At 38.3% G+C, this 23,801-nt stretch overlaps 1 protein-coding gene across 1 annotated transcript; it reads right to left on the bottom strand.

Moving 5' to 3' along the window:
- Positions 1–560: 560 nt before the first annotated feature.
- tgm1l1 (transglutaminase 1 like 1) lies at positions 561–23,801 on the bottom strand. The gene is made up of 14 exons (XM_017496217.3): positions 23,643–23,801; positions 14,258–14,547; positions 13,132–13,323; positions 11,112–11,363; positions 9,434–9,552; positions 8,172–8,279; positions 7,147–7,324; positions 6,119–6,257; positions 5,312–5,504; positions 4,753–4,906; positions 3,520–3,804; positions 2,957–3,117; positions 2,623–2,759; positions 561–1,838 (listed from the first exon to the last, which is right to left on the bottom strand). Exons 2-14 carry the CDS (start codon positions 14,529–14,531, stop codon positions 1,697–1,699), a joined length of 2,334 nt encoding a protein of 777 aa, XP_017351706.1. The 5' UTR covers positions 14,532–14,547; positions 23,643–23,801; the 3' UTR covers positions 561–1,696.

Genomic DNA, 23,801 nt, shown 5'->3' with positions numbered 1-23,801 from the left:
AAATCACAGCTCTGTATGCTGGACAGCTTTTCAGAATTCTCAGGCACTTACAGCATGAAGCTTCCTATCATGTCAACTGCATGTGTGTGTAGATTATTGCGCTTATTTATATGAAAGTAGCACTGAGATAAACAGGAAATATTTATTATGGAAGAGCTACATGACACCAAATCGTTGATTATTTTCCTGTAATAGGAAGAACAGTGTTTTATTCCACTTATACCACAGTAACTTGCCAATGGTTAAATTCCAGCCTCCTATTTTTCTCTTTTGAGACCAAACAAAAACAAAAAAACAGCTGGTCATAGTAAAAATCAGAGAAACCAGAAAGCGCAAATTCCTCTGTCCTGGAGATTTTCCCTTTTCAGAAAACTTATCTGACGTTGGAGACTCCTTCCATAAACATTAAATAAACATCTCCTTACAACATCGAAACCTTCACCATATCAACTATTATGTTTCTCTTTGTTAAATAACACCTTTTCTTAAATGGATTAATTACAAGGTTGAGGAAACCTGCTGTTCTTATGTAAGGAATCAACAACCTCTGGCCATGTCAATTAGTCAATGTAGTATGTCAATTTATTAACAATAAAATACAACATTTGTTTGAAAAAAATAGTGTATGTTGATAAATAAAGCAAGAGCTACATTAATTGGATTTATCTCTAATGAAAGGTTTAAAAAAATATGCGGATGATTAGTCTAGCTGTAATTAACACAGGTCACATTAATACTGGATTTCTGTTATTTTTCTTACAAACACGTTAATACAGAGATGGTTAAGTACAGTGCCCTCTACTAATATTGGCACCCTTGGTAAATATGAGCAAAGGAAAATGTGGGAAATTGTCTTTATTGTTTAACATTTTTGATCTTTTGTTAAAAAATATTCACAAAAAACACTCTGCTCTCATGGATATCAGATAATTGCAAACACAACACAGGTTAAACAAAAAAAATCATTAGAAAATCAAGGTTCTGCCATGGCCATCCCAGTCCCCTGACTTGAAACGTATAGCAAATCTGTGGGCTGAACTGAAAAGGAGAGTCTACCAGAATGGACCTCAAAATATGAAGGATCTGGAGAGATTCCGTACGGAGGAACGGTCTCAGATCCCTTGCCATGTATTCTCCAACCTCATTAGGCATTATAGGAGAAGGCTCAGAGCTGTTATCTTGGCAAAGGGAGGCAGCACAAAGTATTGATTAAAAGGGTGCCAATAATTGTTGCACACCAATATTTAACAAAGATTGTTTTGTTTTTTTGATAAACTTGTGTTGTGTTTGCAATTGTTTGATATCCATGAGAGCAGAGTATTTTTGTGAATTGTTTTGAACAAAAGGTTAAACAATAAAGACAAATTTTCACAGCCTTCTCATATTTACCAAGGGTGCCAATATTAGTGGAGGGCACTCAGTGGGCACTCAGTACTCCGTGATGTTAGCACTTCATTATGCAGTGTTAAATTAAATATGTAAATCTCCCTCTCTCGCTTCATAACATTCAGAGAAAAGAGGTCAGATTAATAATCTGTAATAATTTCTACATCCCACAGCATCACAGCTTCAGTACTACAAGTCTAATATGGCTCAGTAACTGAAATGAAAAGAAATCATACAAACAGAAGTGTTGTTTAAAAAAAAAAAAAAGGTGTACCAAAAAGATTGTACACTGTCGAGAGTACATTCACTGTCACTCGTGTACGATGATATCGGCGACGCCGTGCACCTGTGAGAGCTGTTTACAGTCCAGAGAAGCCACCAACTTCCTCGTCCCGGCGACAGAGGGGATGAAGTGCTCCGTCACCGTCACCGTGGCATGCTTGCTCACATCGCTGAGGAACACATCAATAATATAAGCTCATGTATATAAGTCTGTTCTGTTCTTGTCAAAAATGGTGCATTTTAATGTTATAATGTTATATAAACATGTTATACTGTGAACACCATTTTAACATAAGAACAATGATAAAATCTACACTATATGGTAAATTGCGTATGGACAGCTAACCAATCACACCCTGAACATTCTTCCACACTAACACCTGAGCACCATGTGTTCATGGAGCTCACTTTGTGCACAGGGGCATTGCCATGCTGAACAGGTTTGGGCGTCTTAGTTCAAGTGAAGGGAAACTGTAATACTACAGCATACAAAGACATCCTATACAACTGTGTGCTTCCAACATTTGCTGCAACTTTGTAGGGAACATCCACATAAAGTCTGGGTGTGATGGTCAGGTGTCCACAAACATTGGGCCATGTAGTATAAATGTCTGAAACCAAAACACTAATTCATTTCATTTCTTCCAGCTTCACCTCTGTACACAACTGCCCTTAGGAGTATCCACAGGCACTGAAATGACCTTTGTGTGTCTATTTCCATAAGTACAGGTTTATATTGTTAATATCAGAGAAGATGGTTAGATATTTTGGCTACTTTACTGTTACACGGCTAAATTAGACATCCATATAGTGTATATCTTAATAGGGAACCCTGAACTAAAAGTCTCTTCTGCTATTTATTCTGATTGTAGAGTGGTGTACCTTTGTGTTATAACGTACATTAACAAGAAAGAGAAAATGAGAATTAATAAGTGCACCTTAAAATTTTCTTACCCGACTTTGATGGGATGGAGGTTCCTGAGTCCGAGACCTTCCACTCGCAGTACCACGTTGTGCAGGGTGCATGGTAACGGGTTGGTGAAAGTCAGCTTGGCCGTGGCCCCCTTCCCTACATAGGCCTCTCCAAGAGGCTAGAAAAACAGAACGTATTGTGTATAAAAGCTCCAAACACTAATAAAATGTCATGCTGATTTATATATATATATATATATATATATATATATATATATATATATATATATATATATATATCACCTAAAGCTGTTGAACGTAAACGACTAAAACACAGGAGGTATTTTTATCAGTTGGTATTAGGCGTTTTTCTCACCTCTATGTGGATGTCTGGCGTGCGCAGCCTGAAGCTGGTCTGAGAAGCCAGCACCTGCATGGTTTCGTTAACTCGACCGGACAGAGTGAGCATCAGCGCCGCCTGGTCCACCAGCTGGTTCTGATAATGCTGGTAGGGCAGCACCCAGTCTATAACTTTTTCTGGTGGAAAACAACAACAAATTCGACAAATCTGATTGGTCAGAAGGTGATCATGCATTTTCTATAACAGCGCTCTGACACTATTCATTCAAATCCCAGGTTTGCATTAATGCCCTTATTGTATTACATTATTGCTTCTATAGTAACAGCTAAATCACAAAGTAACAACAAAGTAAAACAGATGTTAATTTAGTAATTCCAGTGTAAGTATTTTTTTCCGACATGGGAAAGACCTTTGCTCTTGCGTGACTTATCACTACAGAAAAATGTATGAATTGTATGACCTAAAAACTTGACAGACAAATTCTTTTATTTAATTGTACTATATTTATCATGATTTATTGTCATCTTCATAGCTCTATTGTCAGTTGTTTCATGTCATGCGCACTCTCTTCAGCTCACCTTCATTTGGCATGAGATGCACGGGAAGTTTCTCAGTCTTCACCGTGTCCTTCAGCACACCTGTGTAGTACATCACAGCCACCTGGCTGTGCAGCGTGGTCTTGCGAGGCTGTTCGCTCTGGTTCTTCAAAATTATCCTGAGGTGGGCATCGGTGCCCATGCGCGGCCCCTCACCTTCCACCCGCACCTCCATACACACGTCATTCTTTGCTGCCGATGCGTACACGTCTGGCTTGGTGCCATAGCGGCAGGCCGTCTCTACGGTGATACGCTCTTCTTCAGAGCCTAGAAAGGAGATGAGAAATCAGTATTAAAGTTGTGATGTCTTGTGATATCTCTTTACCATGTGAGCTCACTATTATCACTTTCTTTAGTGAAGTATGATAAGACTACAAGTTTAAGCTTAGAAGTTTAAGCTCTTTACTCTTGGCCACTATATCAGCAGCTAACTTCGAGAACCTTCTTCAACGTCTCCCTTTTTTACGTTCTATCGGGCTCAAAATGACTAATTTAAAATGTTTCCGTAATCAGGATGACACCATCTTTCTTTTTCCAGCATTAAGCGTCTTGGTTCACCGCAGTCGTTCCTCTTCTGATTCATAATATCAGAGGAGATCACCTGGATCAGTGCTATTTTGGATAGTAAATCCACTGCTGAGTAATGAGTAATATAGTAGAGCTTTTGTAACAGTTTAGGCAGCTGAAGAAGGGAAATGGACCTCTAGGCATAAGTGCTGGATGAAAGCCATGAACATGATGACACATGTGAGGAATCATGTTGCCTTGACAAAACTATCCCATCAACACTAACACATAACGCAATCCAAAGTTTTCCCAGATGACTCTGCTGTTTCTCACCTTGTTCAGACGATAGTGTCTGATGCAGTGGAAACGCAGAGCCATTACACCATTAAACATTGCTGGTGAAGTCAGAGACTCGGTTCTGATTATCTGCCTTACGTATTAATATCTCCAGCTGTATTCTTAAATACGTGCTCTGATCAATCGAGCCCTTAAAGCAATAACATTCACATGAACAGCTCTTCTTAGTCCTCATCCCAGACCATTTCTGCACTGAATAGTTCTCGTTAAGGGTTTCGTAATCACCTAATGACTTCGAAACAGGTACATTATTATAAGTAAATCTGTTTACTGCGCAGAATTTGATAAACGGATGTCATTAAAAGTGTACAGAATGTACTGTGTGAAATGTGTTTGTCTGTGTGTGCTCACCTTCAGGATGTTTGTACAGGTGTGTGATGTCACTACGCTGATCAGAGCCAACAGCCTTGGTGCTAATGCAGCGTCCCACAGCGTTCTTCTCTATGTGAATCTGAGAGAAAGTGCCATCCAGGTTCCTCTGCCAGTAGATCTTATCGCTGTTCACCTAAAATGACATGGTGCATTTTGACGCATGTGATAGTCCATGGATAAGTTTGAGCCATCTGTACATTATTGTCTTCTAACTGTTTATCATTTCTTTGACTAGCTAGATATTCCAGGTGGTACAATAGAACTTGGACCTTGAGGGATGGAGATTTCTTTTTTGCTTTGTTTTGTTTTTGCATAGAATCTTATCTGCATATAGATCCACAAATAGTATTCAAAATTTGCACAACTACAGTATGTATATGGTTGGTTGTAAGGGCTATAACGTTAGCTGGAAAAGTCTTTTCAAAGGACTCCATCAAAGTTTACTGGTGTTACTGGTGCTAGTAAGAAGAACAAACAGGGAACAGGGATTATAGCATCCATTCCACTCACTGATGGTTATTTTCCTTTCCGTACTCACCTCAGCGAAGACAAAAGGTGTGTCGTGCTTCAAGTAAACCTGGCCCGTGCGGATTGCCATGATGGAGGCGGGGCCACAGCGGAACGTCCCCTGACTGGTTTCCTGGGGGGTCGAGTCAACAGCCTGCCAGCCTCCCATACCGGGTGGCAAATCAGGACGAGCCATCCAGCAGTCGTTCCACACATGGAAGTTCCTAGAGAGAGCAAAGAAGTGGAATATAGACGGGGAAAGGGGTCATCGAGGACTCTTTGTCTGGTTTTCACAACAGCCTTTTGTGTAAAACTGAAGCCCTTAATGAGAAGGAAGATGCTTTACAATAGGTAAAGCTTGAGCCAGAGGGAGAATTTCAAGGTTGTGTTATAATGTTCCCAATTAACAATATGAAAAATTTCATCATCATTGTAAAATCATTGGTTTTTTTTACAACCTTTTTGGATAATATATGATTATTATATCACATCAGATGTCGTTATTTTAATACCATCCAGGAACGTGAACATGTAAGAGTTTTGGCCAAGCCAAAAGACAAAAAAAGTGTTAAAATTTGAGATTATAATATTAAGGATTGTATTTAAATTAAATTACACTCCAACAAATAAATTACATTAGCAGGCAACCTAGCTGATTTCTAAAGAGTCTTGATTTTGTACAATTCAACCACTGGGTTAAGAAGAGTTATACTGTACATTCTTTCTTCGTTGTCTTTTCATTAAGACAATGTCAACATTCTATATGCGTATTTACAATCGGCTGAAATACACTTTGAGTGATTTGGTGATTAGTATCGGCGTGAATAGTCGAACTCACCACACGGAATCGGAGTTGAGGGAGTTAATTGGCTCCATATTCTCGTCAAAATACACATCAGTGGTCAAGGAGACATCAGTGTCGTGGGCGGACTGGAAATTTGTTACGCTCCGAGTTGGGATACCAAGACACCTCAGAACTGAAAGAGAGAGGAAGTGGAGTGGGTAAGAGAGAGAACCTGAGTAAACGTGTGTGGTGGTCTGAAATAACTTTTCAAAAAGTCCTGGCATACAGCCAAACAAGACAAACTGTTTTTGGCTAAAATGTGGGGTTTTTTTCTGCTTCACAAAACTTCAATAATAAGTATATTTCACAAAACAAATGGGGAAATGTTTTTATTTACTTTCTGATCTAACCGAGGTTATTTTCAGCTAGGGAGCCAGTTTGCCACAGTGGTCAAAAAAGTTTGTTTGTGTAAAGATGTCTAAAACCTTCGGTCACACAGTTAACATCATGTTATCAAGTTTCTGCATAGTTTCATACCATAGCGAAACTGATCCAGTCTAATAAACACAGCTTGTAATCAGATACCAGCTGCCAAAATGTCTGTGATGCTCTAGAATAAAATCTTCAAATGCAATTTTCTCCCTTTTTTTATTTTTATTTTTTTATTTTTGGGGACTCTTATATGTGGTTAAGCTGCATGCAAAAGAGAAACTAAGTTCAGGCAACCATGTCATGTTCAGATCTATAAATAGCACTTGCCAAAATTTCACCATGTCAATGGTTTTCCCAGGCCAGCGAATTAATCAGATAATGAAATAACTCAGACTCTGTTGGGTTGGTAAGGCCCTTAGGTGGCGTGAGAAATACAAAGAGAGAGAGCGACCCACACACACACACACGTAACACATGAGTCAGGGCCACAGTGTGGAGGACTGCTGGGAATGCGGTCAGGGTATTTTGGGACAAACTGGCAGCAGGGTCCTGGGTCCAGGGACATGCTCTTATTGGCCAGTGGCAGCTATGAATATCCTAGCAGAGTAGTGAGACATAGTGTCGAGACCCCTGCATACACGCACACATACCTGTGGTGGTCACCCCGGAGAAGACCCAGCACTGGCCGTATTTAACAGGAACACCTTCTTCTTTGTGATACTTCTTGAGAATGTCCACGCTGCCACTCCATGCCGTAGGAGACGTCCCACCTAGATAGTTCCCTGACCAGTTTCCTTCCAGAACTCCATGGTCATCTGGAGAATTGATCTGGAATATCGAGTTAAAAATGTGTCTTTAAATAGCATCTCCAAGCCAGGAGTAAAATCCAGTGTTGCATACTGTACAAAAGGGTTTATGTGGTAAACTAAAAATAAAACTGCAATACCTTGTGGAAGATTACTGCCAAAGAAAAAAATATTTGGCTCAACGACAAAGTAAAGACGCTGTACATGCACGGTGTTCTGAGTGTGATGCCAATATTGAATTTAATTAACAGCAACATATTTTATCTAATATTTATTTGGCAGTCGATCTTTTCCAAAGGTTTGTTTGTTTTGGAGGTTGTCCATATAAGACCAATGACAGGATAAACAGAAACTCACCACATACTGCAGAATCAGCTGAGGTTTAATTATACAGTAATATTCTACAATAATATTTCACCGATATTATACTCAGTGCCGGCTGGTCTTTCATAAATATAAAGATATCAGCATAATGTTCATTTCCGCCATCCGGATGAGATTATTTGCCGTTAACAAACGTCTTAAGGTGGATTATTTTTTACACAATGGCGGTAAGAAATATACACAGAGCGGCATGAAGAAGTGAGGCCAGGGCTGATTTCTTTCTAGCCCAGACTGTAGAGTAATTACAACTTAGTAGATAGACTATAAAATAAAAACACAAAGTACACAAAAGGACAGATAAGAGAACCACAAAATTTAGCGTTATTTATTTGTTTGTTTGTTTTGTTTGTTTGTTTGAGTTCTCTTTACCATATTTGGTAGTCAAAAAAAGTATTGCACGAACCTAGTACAGTATTAAAGGAATATTTTTAAGCATAAGAATACTGAAATCATGAGTGTGGCTTAATATCTTCAAGTTCACTCACCATGGCGGATATGACTCGCACCACGTTCACTGGATCTCTATGACCTGATGGAGGAACTTCGCTCTTCTCCAGCACATACAAACAGGCCTCGAGAATCCCTTCCTGAAACTGAGAAACACGAACAGAGAGACACACGATTGGTACAAATAGACTAGAAATGAGAATGTTGCTCAGTATTATAGATACTAAAATGTGTAAAATATATGTGTATATCAAAGGTTATAACTACCAGAACCTTAAAAGAATAGTTTGGCCAAAAATAAAAAGAATATAGGACACGCATCTATCACAGATCCACTATCTCGCCATTACAACTGTTGCTACTCAGTATCATTCATTCTATAAATCGATCTGCTTCGTTGTTTTTATTCCACCGGATTGTTTCTTATTGTTTTTTTCTCCTCTTTTTAAATGATTTTTTTTTTTGCTCCTATTCATGTTTTGCTGACAAATTGTGTTTTGTTTTATTGATGTGCACATGCTTAATATCCTTTAAATATATTTTCTCTCCTGTATTTATTTTATTGTTATTATTATTATTCATCTCTCGTTGTCTTTCCTTCTTTTTTTCCTCTCCCTCTCTTAGGAGTGGCTTTAAAAGTCCGTTAAATTCCATAAATGTATATTGTTAACAAACTCCTCATTGTACTCCAAAGAGCTGGTGGTGGTGAAGAGGTTATAATAAATAGAAATAAAAATAAAAATTGAACCGAGACGAATGTTTTGACATGAGTGTGTGATATTTACATGTGCATAGTGCACAGTGCTAACCTGAATAAATATGAGCTTCCTTGATTAGCCCTGTAGCGCTACATATTTTAACATATATTTGTACTGTTCATAAATTCTACTGCTAAAGTTAGTTAGCTAGCTAGCTAGCTAGCTAAGAAGTTACGGCGACAACTGTTAATTTGTCAGCTCTTTGATGCTCTGGCTTGTTACTCCGTTATTCATCTTATTATAGCATATTATTCAGTAAATACGATGAAATATATAATAGGAAAACGTAGTCATGAAAGTGAGAAATGTAACGTTGGGAGTTACGTTTGAATAATCTTCACAAGCCAGTTAGCTAACACGCTAATCTGACAAGATAAATAAGGTAGAATTTCTGAGAGGATTTTTCATTTGTATTCATAGATGTTCGAAGTTTTTGCTGCTAACTTTAGATAGCTAGTTAATGGAAGAATGGGAGTTTATGGGGTTAATGGTCTTCATTAAACCCAAAAGTCTACGTGAGCTCTTCTCGCTCCTCAATGCACCTGTCCAAAGTTCCACGTGCGAGCGCCGATCTGCTTCTCTGTGCCGTAGTAAATTTTCCCAGTGTCGTTCAGCACATACTCCTTTTTCTCAGCATCGTCGTCCATATACACTTGGTCGTCTGAAAAATGGGAAACATAAAGGAAGATTTAGGTTTGTACTTTTTTAAAGGGCACACAATGCCTGGAAATCTTCAGTGAGATTGCAGTGTGAAACACTCTCATTGTGTGACTTTATCAGGGCAAGGTGGGGTGCTGTGCTTTCCGGTGTTTCTGTTCCACACACAGACTACGTCGAGCAGAACACTGGCTGCTTTCTTTCTTTCCTTCTTTCTTTCTTCACACATGGGGATGATTTTCAGAGGAATGTAAGTGGAGGGCAGTGGAGGAATAGAGGAAGCACAGATCAGAATTAAAATGAGCAAGCATGTACAGGGCGAAAGCATAGGTCAAGGAAATATCGACAATGCTATAAGGAAAGGAAAATGAAAGAGGAAGAGAGAGAAAGGGTGCTCTTCAGTGAAGGTTGTGAAGGAAAATCGGATTTTTAGAGACACAAGCTGGGAAATTACATGACGGGATGAAGGGGAGAGGGGAAAACGTTGCAAAAGGAGAGGAGTTGAAGATTAGAGCTCTGCTGGAGATTTGGAACATCTTTGCTTCCTTACGCAACGTCTCCGGAATTCAGCATCAAAAGGAGAGTTAGAGACAGAGAGAGACAGACAATCAGAGAAAGAAAGGGGGAGAGAGAGAGAGAGAGAGAGAGGGAGGTAGGGAGTATGAAAACATGATAATCCACACTGACTTTTTCCTCAGCCAAGCAAACAAGATTTTGAGACAAATGTAGAGAAGTAAAACAAACAGGCATAATTATCTGAAATGTCTTAAAGGCATGTCAGCAGGTTATGCAAGAAAAGGTAATGTACTGTAAGCCAAACTTTAATATCTGGGAAACTCTCTAATATGCAAATGAAAAGCTTCTGACATGTGAGTTGTGTCTGTTGAATTTGCAATTCTGACTGGTCATTTTCTATACAAGCAGCTCTTACAGCAGTGTTAAGCAAAATCACAGGTTTATTAATCTTAATGTTATTAATGTACTTATTGGAATATGTCACAGTTTCTATAGTAACCGCTAAATCACAGGGACTCGTATGGCAAACGCACCACATGATCCATATAAGCCTAATTATTATTAAACATGTGTTGACATGTGATGATTGCTTGGTGTAAGGAGACATTTCATTTAACATTTATGGAAGGAGTCTCCAGTGCCAGTGCTTTGTAACAGCCAGTAGGTTTTCGACCACAGGATGGTCTTCAGGACAGTTTGCACTTTACGATTTCTCAGTAACATGACAAGCTGCATGGGTTTTATTAACAATACCTATATCTTAATAAATGAAGTAAAGAACATTTAGGAACAATTTATTATCGTATGTAGGAATGCTGACAATTTTTGTTTTTAGAATTTCGTTAGTTATTGTTGTTCGGGTAGACGTACAGTTTTTTTCCTTTTATCGTTTTATTGTTGTTCTCCAATATATCTTCTTTTTTATTTATTTTACATCATTTTAACGCTTTTACTTGTTTTTATTTCTGCAGTTAGTCACATGAGGTTTTTTAGGTGAAAATATTACCCTGTGGAAAATGTGTTTAGTTATTTCTTTGCATATCTCACCTTCACACCAGGGGTTGAAGAGCATGTAGACATCTTTCTCGGGGTCATAGACGTTAACACGCTCGCTTTCTGTACTCCGGGTGCTGACTGTGAGCTTGTATTTTCCGATGACAGCCGTGGGAGGAGAGTTGATTGACAGCTTGATGCGATTGGCGTTCTGCTCCACAATCTTGGCTTCCCAGCACAGGTCCTGCAGCTCCTCCACGAGAGGAACGATGATGTGCGTGCCCTTCGACACCAGCGGCAGTGGGCCTTTAAAGGAAAAAAGAGCGTGTGTTGAAGGTGATGGACAATGTTTTGTTTTTTGAACTTTAACCTCTCAATTTTGTAGGCTTACAGAGTGCCTATCAGGCTACACCTCTATTAACCTGAAGTACAAACAACTCCAGGAATGTTTGTCCATTCGGCAATTGATTTATTATAGAGCAAACACATACAGTAACCCGCCTTTTATGAACTTGGAGTATAGAGAAGTCTGATGCCAACTTTTCTTCATTTTCTCAAGCTCACTTGGATATGCAAACTGGCGTTAAAAAGTATGTGTGAGATAGTAGCCAAAATATTTGAGTTGTTGCAACCAATGAGACGTAATAATGTAATTCATGCGCTTGTGGGAAATGAATGGAGGGTAACACTTCACGTGTTTATTCTCTGTTAGCATTTCACACATTGACAGTAAGGAGTTATCACAAATTCTCCACCCTTCCTCACTTCATACCCCACCCTCATGCAGAGGAAAAGTCTTCTTATGCTCTAACCGCAATCACTTCCTTTCATTGCCACATTATAAGTCTATGTATAAATGTCAGCCCCAGTCAGTTGCAACCTCTTATTTCCTTACAGGCTGAGTGATCTACAGGATCGGGAAATCAAGGTTGGTCATTCAGCACATGCCTGTAACACTGTGAAATGTGAATCAGATTAAAAGCAAATGGGAAATTAAACAGTTTCCATAGTTACTTAATTAACCTTTAAAGCACAATGTAGTATTTGCACAGATGAGAATTGAAGTTTACAATTAACTTCATTCTTTAACTTTTTTTTTTCAAAGCATGACCTTATCAGGTCCTTATCAATGACTGAATACCAAGCTGTGTCTCCCACTGCTCCATTAATTTTGGAGACAAGAACATACAATATATCTTCTCTAAGAATTGGTACTTTTTGGATTCCCCCCGCCCCCATTTTGGTTTTGGTCAGCACTGTTGAATTCTTTATTCTGACTGGCCAAAAGGTGTTGATTAATCTTCTACAACAGCAGCTATGACAGCTATGCAGCTATGCTGCAAAGTGTATGGTGGACGCGCCAAATAAACAGTTAAAAATGTGTGTAATTGTTGATACGGTGATGTATTTTGCTAGGAGATTTTATTTATCTATTTACATTTACGCATTGGACAGATGCTCTTATCCAGAGGGACTTACATTTATCTCATTGACACAACCGAGCAGTTAAGAGTTAAGGGCCTTGCTCAAGGGCCCAGCAGTGGCAGCTTGGTGCTGCTGGGATTTGAACTCATGACCTTCTGGTCAGAAGTCCAATGTCTTGACCATATTTAACACTTCTGGAATGAGTCTACAGTATTGGCTTTTTGCTAGAATAAGAGTCCTTTTTTTCTTTTTTTTAATGAAATTTTTTGGCAAATTGCTGTGGTTTATTACAACCTTTACCTGTTAGCTAGCTGATTTTTAGACAGGTTTTTTTTTTTTTTTGCCACTTTCCTCTAATAATTTTCTAACCAGGTTCACACTGATGAGCCTATTTATAAAATCAATTTTATACAGAAATATTGAGAAAGTCTGTTTAATTTTTCAATAGTTTTAGCGTCACAAAATGAACCCTAATACATACTCGCACCCAGTAGGTAAACTACCTATAAGATCATAGTGGCCATATACTAACCCTAACCCTAACCCTACCGTAGTGGTCATATAACCACTCCCAGCATGAAGTCAGTCAATTGGCAAAGTAATGTTAAAATATTATCTGTCACAAAAGCATCTAACGCCTCACACTGACCTGTCTTCAGTTCCAGATGCAGCTTGTCCGTGTTGATGTTGAAATGGCGGGAAAGGTCGAGCATAATCTGAAAGGTCTGGCCTCGGCGGATGATGAGCTCATTGCCGTAGTACTGCTCGGTATGGTGCTCCTTACGATTTTGGCCAGTCTTTGAGCTGAGCAGGTCCATGGAGAGTACGACCAGAGACAGATCTGAAAAAAGACGAGGTGTGTAGCAAAAAGTGGACACAAAAAACATATAAAAAAGTGGGAAATTTTATAAATAGGAACATTTTATCATAGCATGAGCTGTCAAGATGTCACTCAGCACGGTCTATAAAGATTTAGCAAAGTGCAGTACAAGTGTCTGGTGTAATAGTATCACAGGGGTGGAAAGTAAAACCCCTAATGTGCTTCTCAGACCGACTTTTAGCTTCCCAGAACACCGAATAGGCTAAAAAATGCTATCTAATATAATGTAATAGTGTATAGCAAGCTAGTTAGCTAGTTATACAGACAAAGGGGAAACAAATGAGTTATATGAATGTATTTACAGCCTCGACAAAGAGTCACTGGTGAATGTTTTGGCTATGAACTGAGGTGCTCTCTCCTTACGTTGCACGTCTGGTTAGTGTCTTAATTTTGTTTGGTTTCATCACTATTTCTTCAGTGTGTTAATGCTAATTAATCCAGATCAAATCCGGATTCAGATTGAGCAGCATGTGTAATAGTTACACTATAACATTGAGTGAACACATATTTTCAAGTTTTAAACATTTTTAATTTTTTTGGTTGTTCAAACTACATGCCCACAAGGCAGCTACGAATAAAAAAAACTAATAAAGTAAATCTACTTGCCAGGCTTGTGATTTGTCCAGGTTTTGGATAAACTCTAAGAAACCACCATTTTGTCCATTGCTATCTGAGAGCGTCTTTCGTATTTAAATGAATATTTCTCTATTTATGTTTTCCTTTGAAAGGTCACATGACCAACCGCTCAAACTGCTGATGCGGAGCTTGTGTTGAGATTCTTTGCAAGTCTGTGTGTTCAAATGTCACACCTATAAAACTGAACGTCCCCAATTAAATCTGTTCTGATTGTTCTGAACTGATGCTAATTAGTAAAGATCTGAGTTAGCGGTCTCACCTTCCAGCTCGTTGTCTCCTGTGTGAGGTTGAGGAGGCTCGGAAAATGGTGTCACTTTCTCTTCATCCTTGACCATGGTGTCCAGTTCATTCGTAATATCATAGGAGTTGTTCTGTCTGCGACAGCAACAGGGGCAAACTTTCCGGAACCAGCGACGACAGCCTCCCTCCTGCCTCGTTTCCTTAGTAACCACCTCCTTCTCAGGTATTGCTTGTCCGTTGCTGGCGGCAGCGCCATGGAAGCGGCCGACAGCTGAACCGTCTCTGACTGACATCCTGGATCCTGAAATTCTGAAAGAGAATAGAGACTCTAGTTAGTATTTTTGGTGTTTCGTCTTGGATTGGTGTGAATTGGAAAGATAGTACGTAAATTAACCTATTACTAATAAGACTATTATTATTCATTGAATTCCAGGAAGACAAAAAGCCTATGAATAATATTGATTTGTGTTTTACTCAACCCGTCTGAGTTTCCTGAATTATCCAATCTACGTAAATTCAGACAGAATGATTCCACATTGTTTATCTTAAGTAACCTCTTTATGGTCCACATTAAGGTGGATTCGAAGCCTATCCTGCGAACACTGAAGGAAAATCTGAAATACATGCTGGTCCATTCACAAGGCATCATACACACACACACATACACGTTTGCACAAGCATTCACACCTAGGGGAAATTTAGAAACTGGGATGATTTTGGGAGGTTGGAGGAAACCAGAGAACCAGGAGGAAACCCATGACTCAGGGAGAAACTGCACACAGACTCTAATGTTGATGTATAGATTTATTTATTTCCAAAGTAGAAAAAAAGTTGATCTTGAGAAAGTCATCATGCCAGCTGAGCTGAGGTGAATGTGAATGTGTGTGTGTGTGTGTGTCCATGTGAGACGGCAAAACAAAACCGTTGCTGAGGTTTGACCGAATCACAATGCCTGCTGTTGTTCCTGCACTATTATTAACATAATCACTCTTTCTACAAGAGCTATAAACTTCATTTCATGCATCAAGTCCTATAAACAGGGGGTTGTTTTTACCGAATTTACAAGCACAACATTGAAGAGCCTTAAACTGCATCTGGCTTTATCTCCAAAACCCAGTGGATTTGTGATTCACGTCACACAGCTGCATTTCACAGTGAAAGTGAACAACTTGGAATATAGCCTCATGGCCTCATTGACGTTTCTGTGGCCTCATAAAAGCTCATACGATCAGAAAGGGTTAACTGTGCGTTAATGTGAACCGTGTGTGTGTGTGTATGTGTGTGTGTGTGTGTGTGTGTGACTCCCGGCTCCCATCGAATCTCCTTTCCTCTAGTTAGACTTTTCTCTCCCTCCCTGCATCCCTTCATCTGTACAGCTTTATCCCTTTTCTTGTGTTTTTCCTCCCGACAATCCTCATACTGCATAGTGTTCCTCAACCCAGGCCTCCCAAAACACAGAGTGCTTCGGAGCATAAACATTCTGCAAAATTCTAAATACACTATTGACACACACACACACACACACAGTCATGGACACACCCACCCACTATACACTTGCTACAAGTGGTTGTTAATGTTCAAACATGTCTTTATATCACCATTCATTATGTAATCTTCAAACAACATGTATGGCACATATTCATATTTCCTTTCTTATGATTTCACATTCTTAGGGGTTGGTGTGTGCGTGTGCGTGCGTGTGTGTGTGTGTGTTTGTGTGTGTGTGTGTGTGTGTGTGTGTGTGGGCCTGCTTTATGGGGATTGTGGAATGCAAGTCTGAATGTCTCTGACTCCCTAAACCACAACTCCTGTGACCATGACCGCACTTACCCAGATATGCACTGCATTATGGGAGAAAGGGGAGAGGGATGGCGTGTGAGAATGATTTCGAGAGTTTTTAGGATTTCTTGGCCCATGACCTAAGAGCAATTAACGAATACCATTTGCAGCAGCTTAAGCACAGAATTCCCCCGCAGGCTGCTTTCTTCTGAATACAGCACGTGATCAGCAGAATCCCTTTTTAGAGAATAGAGAGCCGCGTGCTCTCTACTGTAACCATGCACAGCTGTGAGAAATGAATCCAAAAGTTCATCGAACCCCTCCCACATCTCCAAGGTTGTAATGAAGTTAGCTCTCATTTATAGTGAAGGGTTTTCATTTTTTGTTCATCCATCTTTGTCAGTATCATATGATTCTCCTCTGAATACATGATCTGAATACAAGATGTGCACCCAAAATATCAGCACTTCCTAAAAACCGTTTATGTCCAAGGCTCCCTCTTACTTATCTCAGCTGGACATTATAGATTTGTACCTAAGAACTACTGCATTAATCATAAAAAATTGTCCAGGAGTCTACTATATGCTTACACTTAGCATCCTTACAAACTTAGTACTATTTGATGTTATAGTGTACAGTACAACTGTAAAGAAATACAATTATATTAAACTGAATTAATGTGTGGAAAATTTGGCATGCTAATTTATTCTCGTTAAGCTAGCTAGCTAGCTTGTATCAGTAATGTTTAGCTACAGCAATGGTATAATCCAATTTAAATTGTTCTTAAAACTTTTGGTCTCAACAGTTTCATGATTACTTAACATTTTAAACATATTGCAGAGAAGATATTTCTGTAGCATTAGAGAACCTTCTTAGACTCTATTAATTACTGAGTGTTGTGTTAGCATTCTCTGGTAACTTAGCTGTTTTATTTAGTGCTGAATTTCATAGAGTAAAATAGGCTGGCTGTTTAGTTATATATGTTTAGCTAATCCAACTTCTTGGTGTACCATGAAAGCTAGTAATATTTAACGTTGTGTGTTATGTATTTTATGTAGCTAACTAATTAGCTATCTACAGTAACTATATATGTTTAGCTAATGTCCTCCAGTAACTAGCTGATGTTTAGCTACTGCAACAGTTGCTTCTTGGTGGAATGCTAGCTTATTTAATATCTTCCCTGCTAACAATTTTACTACAGGTTTTTAAAATATTGTGGTAAAAGTTATTTTTGTAGCATTACATAACCTTCTTAGAACCTATTACTTACTGAATGTTCTGTTGACATTCTCTGGTAGCTTAGTTGTTTTATTTAATAGTCTAATAATATTTAACAACCAAGCTAGCTAGCTTTTTATCTATTTACATTAAGTTAATCAAATGACAACAGCTTAGTGTAACACAAGCAACTAGTGTTAGCTAGCCAACTGTTTAGCTTTAGCAACCCATTTACTAGGTAGCTTATTAAATTGCAAGTTATATGTAGCTCATTGGCTTCAGCAAACAGTTTCTCATATTTAAAAGAAATAAAATAAAATTCCCCACAAGAACAATGGCTGGATGATACCACATGGGCTTTGCATAAGCTGTGTATTTTGGAAGCAGGGACCGCTGTAATCACCACACAGCTGTACCAATTTGAACTGGTAAATTTTTACATCCCTATTCTGTATTCTGTCTGAGTGCCTGGGAAAGACACGGATAAAAAGTTGCCCATGGCTGACGTGCAGTGTCTGAATTGTCCCTATGAGACACGCTATAAATCTGAGGCATTCTTCATGTTGTGACTGACAAAGAGGCTAAACTGCTGTACAGAGTGAAAAAAAAATGTGAGAAAGAGAAAGAGAGACACCACAGAAACCTTTCTTACTGTTCTTTGAACCACACCAAGTCCATCAATCCCAGTAAAGTCCTAAACTGCTATGTCTGTTTGCACTCCAAGTCCCTTTTACTCTATTGGTGCTTTTCTGTCGCCAGCTGAGAAATAAAACACTTACAAGCCATTAACGGCACAAACAATATCCCTGAGCTCTGTGATCCATAATCCAGTGGCATTACGGGTTAAATATCTGTGCCTGGTTCTTGGCTGATCGTCTGTCACAGATCTAAAGGAGGGCTGGCTGTTGATCTGATGCCAGATGGAAAGCTGGCTGCAGCTGCTGGAGTGCAAGACGATGGTCTCAGTACAACCACAACAAGACCTAACTTACTTACTTAACCAGCGCTGATCAGATGGTGTTGTGGGAGACAGTTCAGGTGTTTGAATAAAACCCAGAACAACATGCTAAAAAAGGACAACAAATGCCACTGTACTAGCATAGCAATACATATCTTTGTCATTTTTCCTGTCAATGATTGCCAAGATCTTATTATGAGCTTTACATCCATGGCTGATAATCTTTAAGTGAGTGTATCATTTTTATAATCATTTTGCTATAACTTATACAGTCCATAACTAAATTTGTATCAGACCACCTAATTTGTAGGCAAGCAAAAATATTGTAACATGTGACGTTACAGGTTTTTCTTATTATCCTGTTAAGATTGATTGTTTAAACAGTAAATAGCTCTGAATATCTACTCTTGTTTTTAGCCTTTAGTTACACCTGTGAAGACTGCATTTGTTGTTAAAAAAGTATAAGCCAGGATGAAGATCAGAGAGCTGTATATGGGAGAACGGCAAGGCGTTTTGAAGCTGAGAAAAGAGTGAAAATCAATCAGAGGTATTGCACAAACATTGGGGATAAACAATACAAGTATTTGGAATGTCCTGCAAAAGAAAGAAACCACTGGTGTACTAACAACCAGACATGGAATAGTTCAGCCAAGGACATTGTGAGAGCTGTGAAGAAAAACCCAAAAACCACAGTTGTTGTCACCAACAACTTCCACAGGGCAAGCGTGAAGGTATCATAATCCATCGTTCGAAGGAGACTCCGAGAGCAGGAATATAGTGGGAAAACCACAAGATGTATCTACATGTCATGTCAGGCAAAGAGTTCAGCGTCTATGAAGTCAATAACTAACAGGATGTCTTATCATCACCGCTCACTGATTTTACACCACCTCTGACACCTTACCCTTAGTGTTATGATGCAACATATGACGAGAATATATATGACGTCTAGAAATTAAAGCCTTTTCTTCCAACTTTATTCCTATAAATCCAGTGATTCATTTGATGAATCAGGCTATAACATTTGGTCTGGGCAAATTCACAGACCGAAGATGTCGTCACTCAGACAACGTAAAGCTTGATTTTCCGTTCATTACAGATTTGCAATGTACAGGTTTTTTTGTTTGTTTTTTTTTTTTAAGAAAAGAAATATTTCTCACTTACACTTCAAGTTTGGAAGTTTTTAGGATTCACAGTTTATCAAAATGTAATGCTTATGTTTATAAGAACTTAACTGCAGTTAATGTCAGTTTAGCCTTTGCATTAAAGTTACATTATATTAAACCTTTTAAGATACGTTACATTAAACATGTACAGCGTTCGATTTATCTGCGTCACACTTCCCCATTTTTTTATTTGTAATTGTGCATCACATATAGTGCTTATCTGTGCAGTTCTGCCAAACCGCCAGGCAAGTTTTCTCAATCCGACTCCTCAGTGTTTCATAGCGATATGTACTACGCAGTACGAAATACCAATTGATATGTGCAAATTCAAAACTATTCACAATACATAGAAAAAATGAAAATGCCTAGACGACCTGTAGTAGAAGTTTGTTTCCACCATGTGAATAATGTGTAAAAACAAAATATCCAGGCAATCGAAAACTTTTAGGCCTCAAAAACTTGATATGGCCAAGAAAGAGGACATCTCCTAATAATATCGTCTTCAAAGTACAAATTAATCCACTACAGGTTCAATCCTACGTTCATTTTTTGAATCGTAATTTTTGATGCACTCGATATTATCCAAAACCCCCCCAAAAAAACAGCACAGCCACAACGGATACATTTTCAGTTTATATATTCTATTTCATCTCATCTTCTCACACACTTTTAAAGGAATACAGGATCAACTCTAACCCCTGTAAGATTTGAACTCCGGTCCTAAATACAGATCCATAATCACTGAGCCCCTAAACATCACGCTTCAAGCAGTCAGTTCTTGCCCTTGACTTTATTATTTGAATCCTCATTTTATTTGTTCATGTATTTCATCATTTCCTCCTCTCTGTCACCTCCTCATCCTCCCTTCTTTGTTTATCTAACCTTTCCCCCCCTGCCCCTTGCCACCTCTCCTATTCTTTGCATGTTGCTGTTGGCAAGCTAAGCCTTACTTCTCTCATTGGAATGCAAAAGGGGAAGGGCTGGGCGCAGAGATAAGTCTAACTTACTCCAGACATGAAACCGCCCAATAAAAACACCTCACCTCTCAAACTTCCTCACCGCTATGTCGTCGTATAGCCGGATATATGTGTGCAAGGCATTTGGAGAATTTATATTTTGACAGTGATGAACACTTCCAGTAAACATCTGAGAGAACAGTTACACAATTCCATCAGTCATGTGTGAAGCAATGACAGATGATTTCTAGATAAATGTAAAAGTTGTGAATGTGTTTCTATGTGATCAGCAAGCCTGTAGAGTAAGATGCCAGACAGTTGACAAAGACAGGCACTGTAATGATAATCAAGCTAACTTGTGAACCAGACTACACCAAATGCTTAAAACTTGAAAATCTGGCAACTTCAGAGTTGTGACCATCACCTGGGTGATTTTTTTATTTTATTTTCTCTGCACAGAAAGCTTTAACCCAGGAACATCTGGCAACCTCAGAGGTGTGATCAACATCTGGGTGATTTTTAATTTTTGTGAATGGGCCAAGAAATTCAATTTAAGCAGCCACTTAACTGAATACTGAGAACTTTCTCCTTAATCATTAATGTATCATTTGAACTTAAGTTATTAGACAGACTGTTTTAAACGATCACACATATCTGAAGTGAGTTATCTGTGACCCTGAGCATTCGAGCATGACCAAGGCTAAGCGTGTGGCCTGACACAGGTTGCGAAACAACAAGAGCCAAATTTACATTATTACTTAGTCATATGTGGAGAGGTTACATGGTCTGAGCTGTGTCAAATGGTTTCTTAAATACTGCGTCAACTTGTGCAAGATTTTATTTTGTATTATACCTTATACAGTAGTTAACAAATAGGGCGGGGGCGATATGACAAAAATATCATATCAAGATACTTGAGGACATTTCTACGAAACAGAATGTGTATCACGATATATAATTTAGCTAACAAACTGTCCACAAAACAGTAGTAAAATAAACAAAAAACTGTTAAACTAAGATTGACGATACTTTTCTTTAATGCTTACAAAGACAAAGAAGAATATGTTTTTTAAAAATAGGTCAAATCAATGGCATCCATTCAGTACAATTTAATTAGTTATTATTAAAAACGTTTTTTTTTAAATACATCACAATACCAACGATATCTCAGAAAAGTGCATCTTGTAATTGTCATGATTTCCCCTTGAGCTAGCACGGTAGCATGCGGCATGCTCGGAAACCCGAAGCGCGAGCCCGATGCGCGAGCTCTTAGCGAACGCATGCTTTTGGGTCTCCAGTGACATCGACTTTGTTTACTTTCAACACCTGCTTTTGTTATGGTTTATGTCCTGTCTTCGCCCCTGTATTGTCATTGGGTGTTTCCCGTGGGTGTTCAGCATTGTTCTCAGCTGTCTTGTGTTTCACCCCTGATTACGTGTGTCATTTAAACCCCTCGTGTCCCTTTGCACTTCGCGAAGTATTGCGTGTTATCACCATACCAAGCATTTGTACCTTGTTTCTCATATTGATTCATGTTTATTGATCTAGTTTCTTGTTACTCATTCTCGATTCTTCCTTTGCCTAGTTCATGCCTGTTTGTTGATCGCCTGACCCTCTCTCTAAATAAACTCTTAACTGCATTTGCATCCATACTAACCTTCATTGCGTGAAATACATGACAGTAATCATTTAGAATGATATCGATAATATATGGATATATTGCCCAGTCCTATTAACAAACGAAACACAGCTTAAGGTTATTTGCAATAAAGTTTAACAACATGAGCATATAATTTTATACTACTCAATAAACTCAATAAAGATCTATTGCTTTAACTGTTTCAGTTGCCTAATTATTTAAATATATTTTCTGTGAGACTCTAATTAACACTGCAAATATTAATGCTACACTACATTCTCAGAAAAAAAGGGACTATTCCTTGGTGCTTAAGTGGTACCAGGTTTGTTTGGGTTTTTTTTACCTGGAAATGTACATGTACCTTACCGCACCAAGAAATCTTTACTTTAAAAGCCATGTTTGTATCTTAAATTGTTCATGAAGGTACTCTAACACTATGACATTTCCATGTGAAAGATACATATTAAAACATGTAAACATTTAAGGATGTAACGATCTGACAATTTGGATAGACACAACAATTTAAAAGGCACATTAATTGATGCAACAAACATACATTATAGTGAGTAAAAAGAAATTCATACAGTATTTTTAAACTATACATTCCACCTATTCCACCTCCATTGGAGGCTACTGAATTAAACCGAAATATATTGTTTTGTAGCAAATTCAGATGCCATACAAAATTAGCTACAAAATTAAATTCAAATGTGTCGTACCGTAGCAGATTCAGTGGTATTGTCAAATATTAAACAATGCATTAAGACCTGAAATTGTATCGTATTGTATCATATTGTATGTACTGTATTGTATTGTGTGGAAGCCTGAGGTCTACAAAAGATGTACACCGCAGTGATAATATAAGGTGCAGTTTGGAACTATTATGTCTAAAATGTGTAAGGATGATTTTAATATCTATTTAAAGTGCTAAATCAACACTGATAGATTAGGTGTTGGGAAGGGCCTCTAGTGATCACAAGGTTCTGAGTTCAAATCTCAGAACCTCCAGATTTTGTCCGTTTCGGAGCTGTCTCTCCTTCATTTGTACTGTGGATCACTTTCCAAAAAAAATAAATGAAATAGAAATAACAGTAGGAGCTTTCCACAAGTACTGTTCATATCACTCGAGCTGATATTAATATTCTTTGAGCTAATTCAAAACTGTATTCGCAATTCAGCACAGGGTATACATGCTGTCTGATTTACACAAGTCGTTTTCTATCATCTGTGCACTTTGGGTCGTGTCCCAAACCGCATAATAAATATCTCATCTATTTCAAAATCAAACAAAATAAAATAATAATAATAATAATAATAATAATAATAATAAAACAGAATGACTCTGATACAAGAGTGCATACAGAAATGAGGCAGAACCTTTGAAATTACACTGTTTCCGCATTATGTCCTAAAAAAAAAAGTGAAAGTCAAAATATAAATGTTCATATAGTCTATAATATATAAAGACTGCTGTATGGGCTGTTATAACTATCCTATTATAATAACTATTGCATTTAAAGCCGCATGCTGTAGCCTATCTATCATGTTGTTGAAGAATGTTTATTTTTATTTACTAGTACTCGTGGTATTATTAGATTTTGGACCCAACCTTGCGTGAGATCAAAGCATTAAAAAAGCCCCTCTTCAGAAGAAAGAATAGATACATGAAAGAGAATGTGAAAAGTTACCAGCAATCTCGTGCGTTTTCCTCCTCGTCGCGTTTCCGTTAGATGAAGTTAGATGTAAAAGTTAGTAGTGTGTGTAGTTTATATACTCTGAATTTTTGGTCTAATGCGCTTTAAACACTCACACATGCAGGCTACACACGCCCACTTCTGACAAGCCTG

The sequence above is a fragment of the Ictalurus punctatus genome, chromosome 20 (assembly GCF_001660625.3).
Source record: "Ictalurus punctatus breed USDA103 chromosome 20, Coco_2.0, whole genome shotgun sequence".
Lineage (NCBI taxonomy): Eukaryota > Metazoa > Chordata > Actinopteri > Siluriformes > Ictaluridae > Ictalurus > Ictalurus punctatus.
The sequence above is the reverse complement of the archived record's forward strand: the minus strand, read 5'-3'. Positions and strand labels throughout refer to the sequence as shown.

Coding starts and splice junctions, on each gene's coding strand:
- tgm1l1 (XM_017496217.3), bottom strand. CDS start 14,531: ATGTCAGTCAGAGACGGTTCAGCTGTCGGCCGCTTCCATGGCGCTGCC. Junction 9,553..11,111: donor CTTCAACCCCTGGTGTGAAG/GTGAGATATGCA, acceptor CCCATTTTTCAG/ACGACCAAGTGTATATGGAC. Junction 7,325..8,171: donor TGCGAGTCATATCCGCCATG/GTGAGTGAACTT, acceptor TCGATATTCCAG/ATCAATTCTCCAGATGACCA.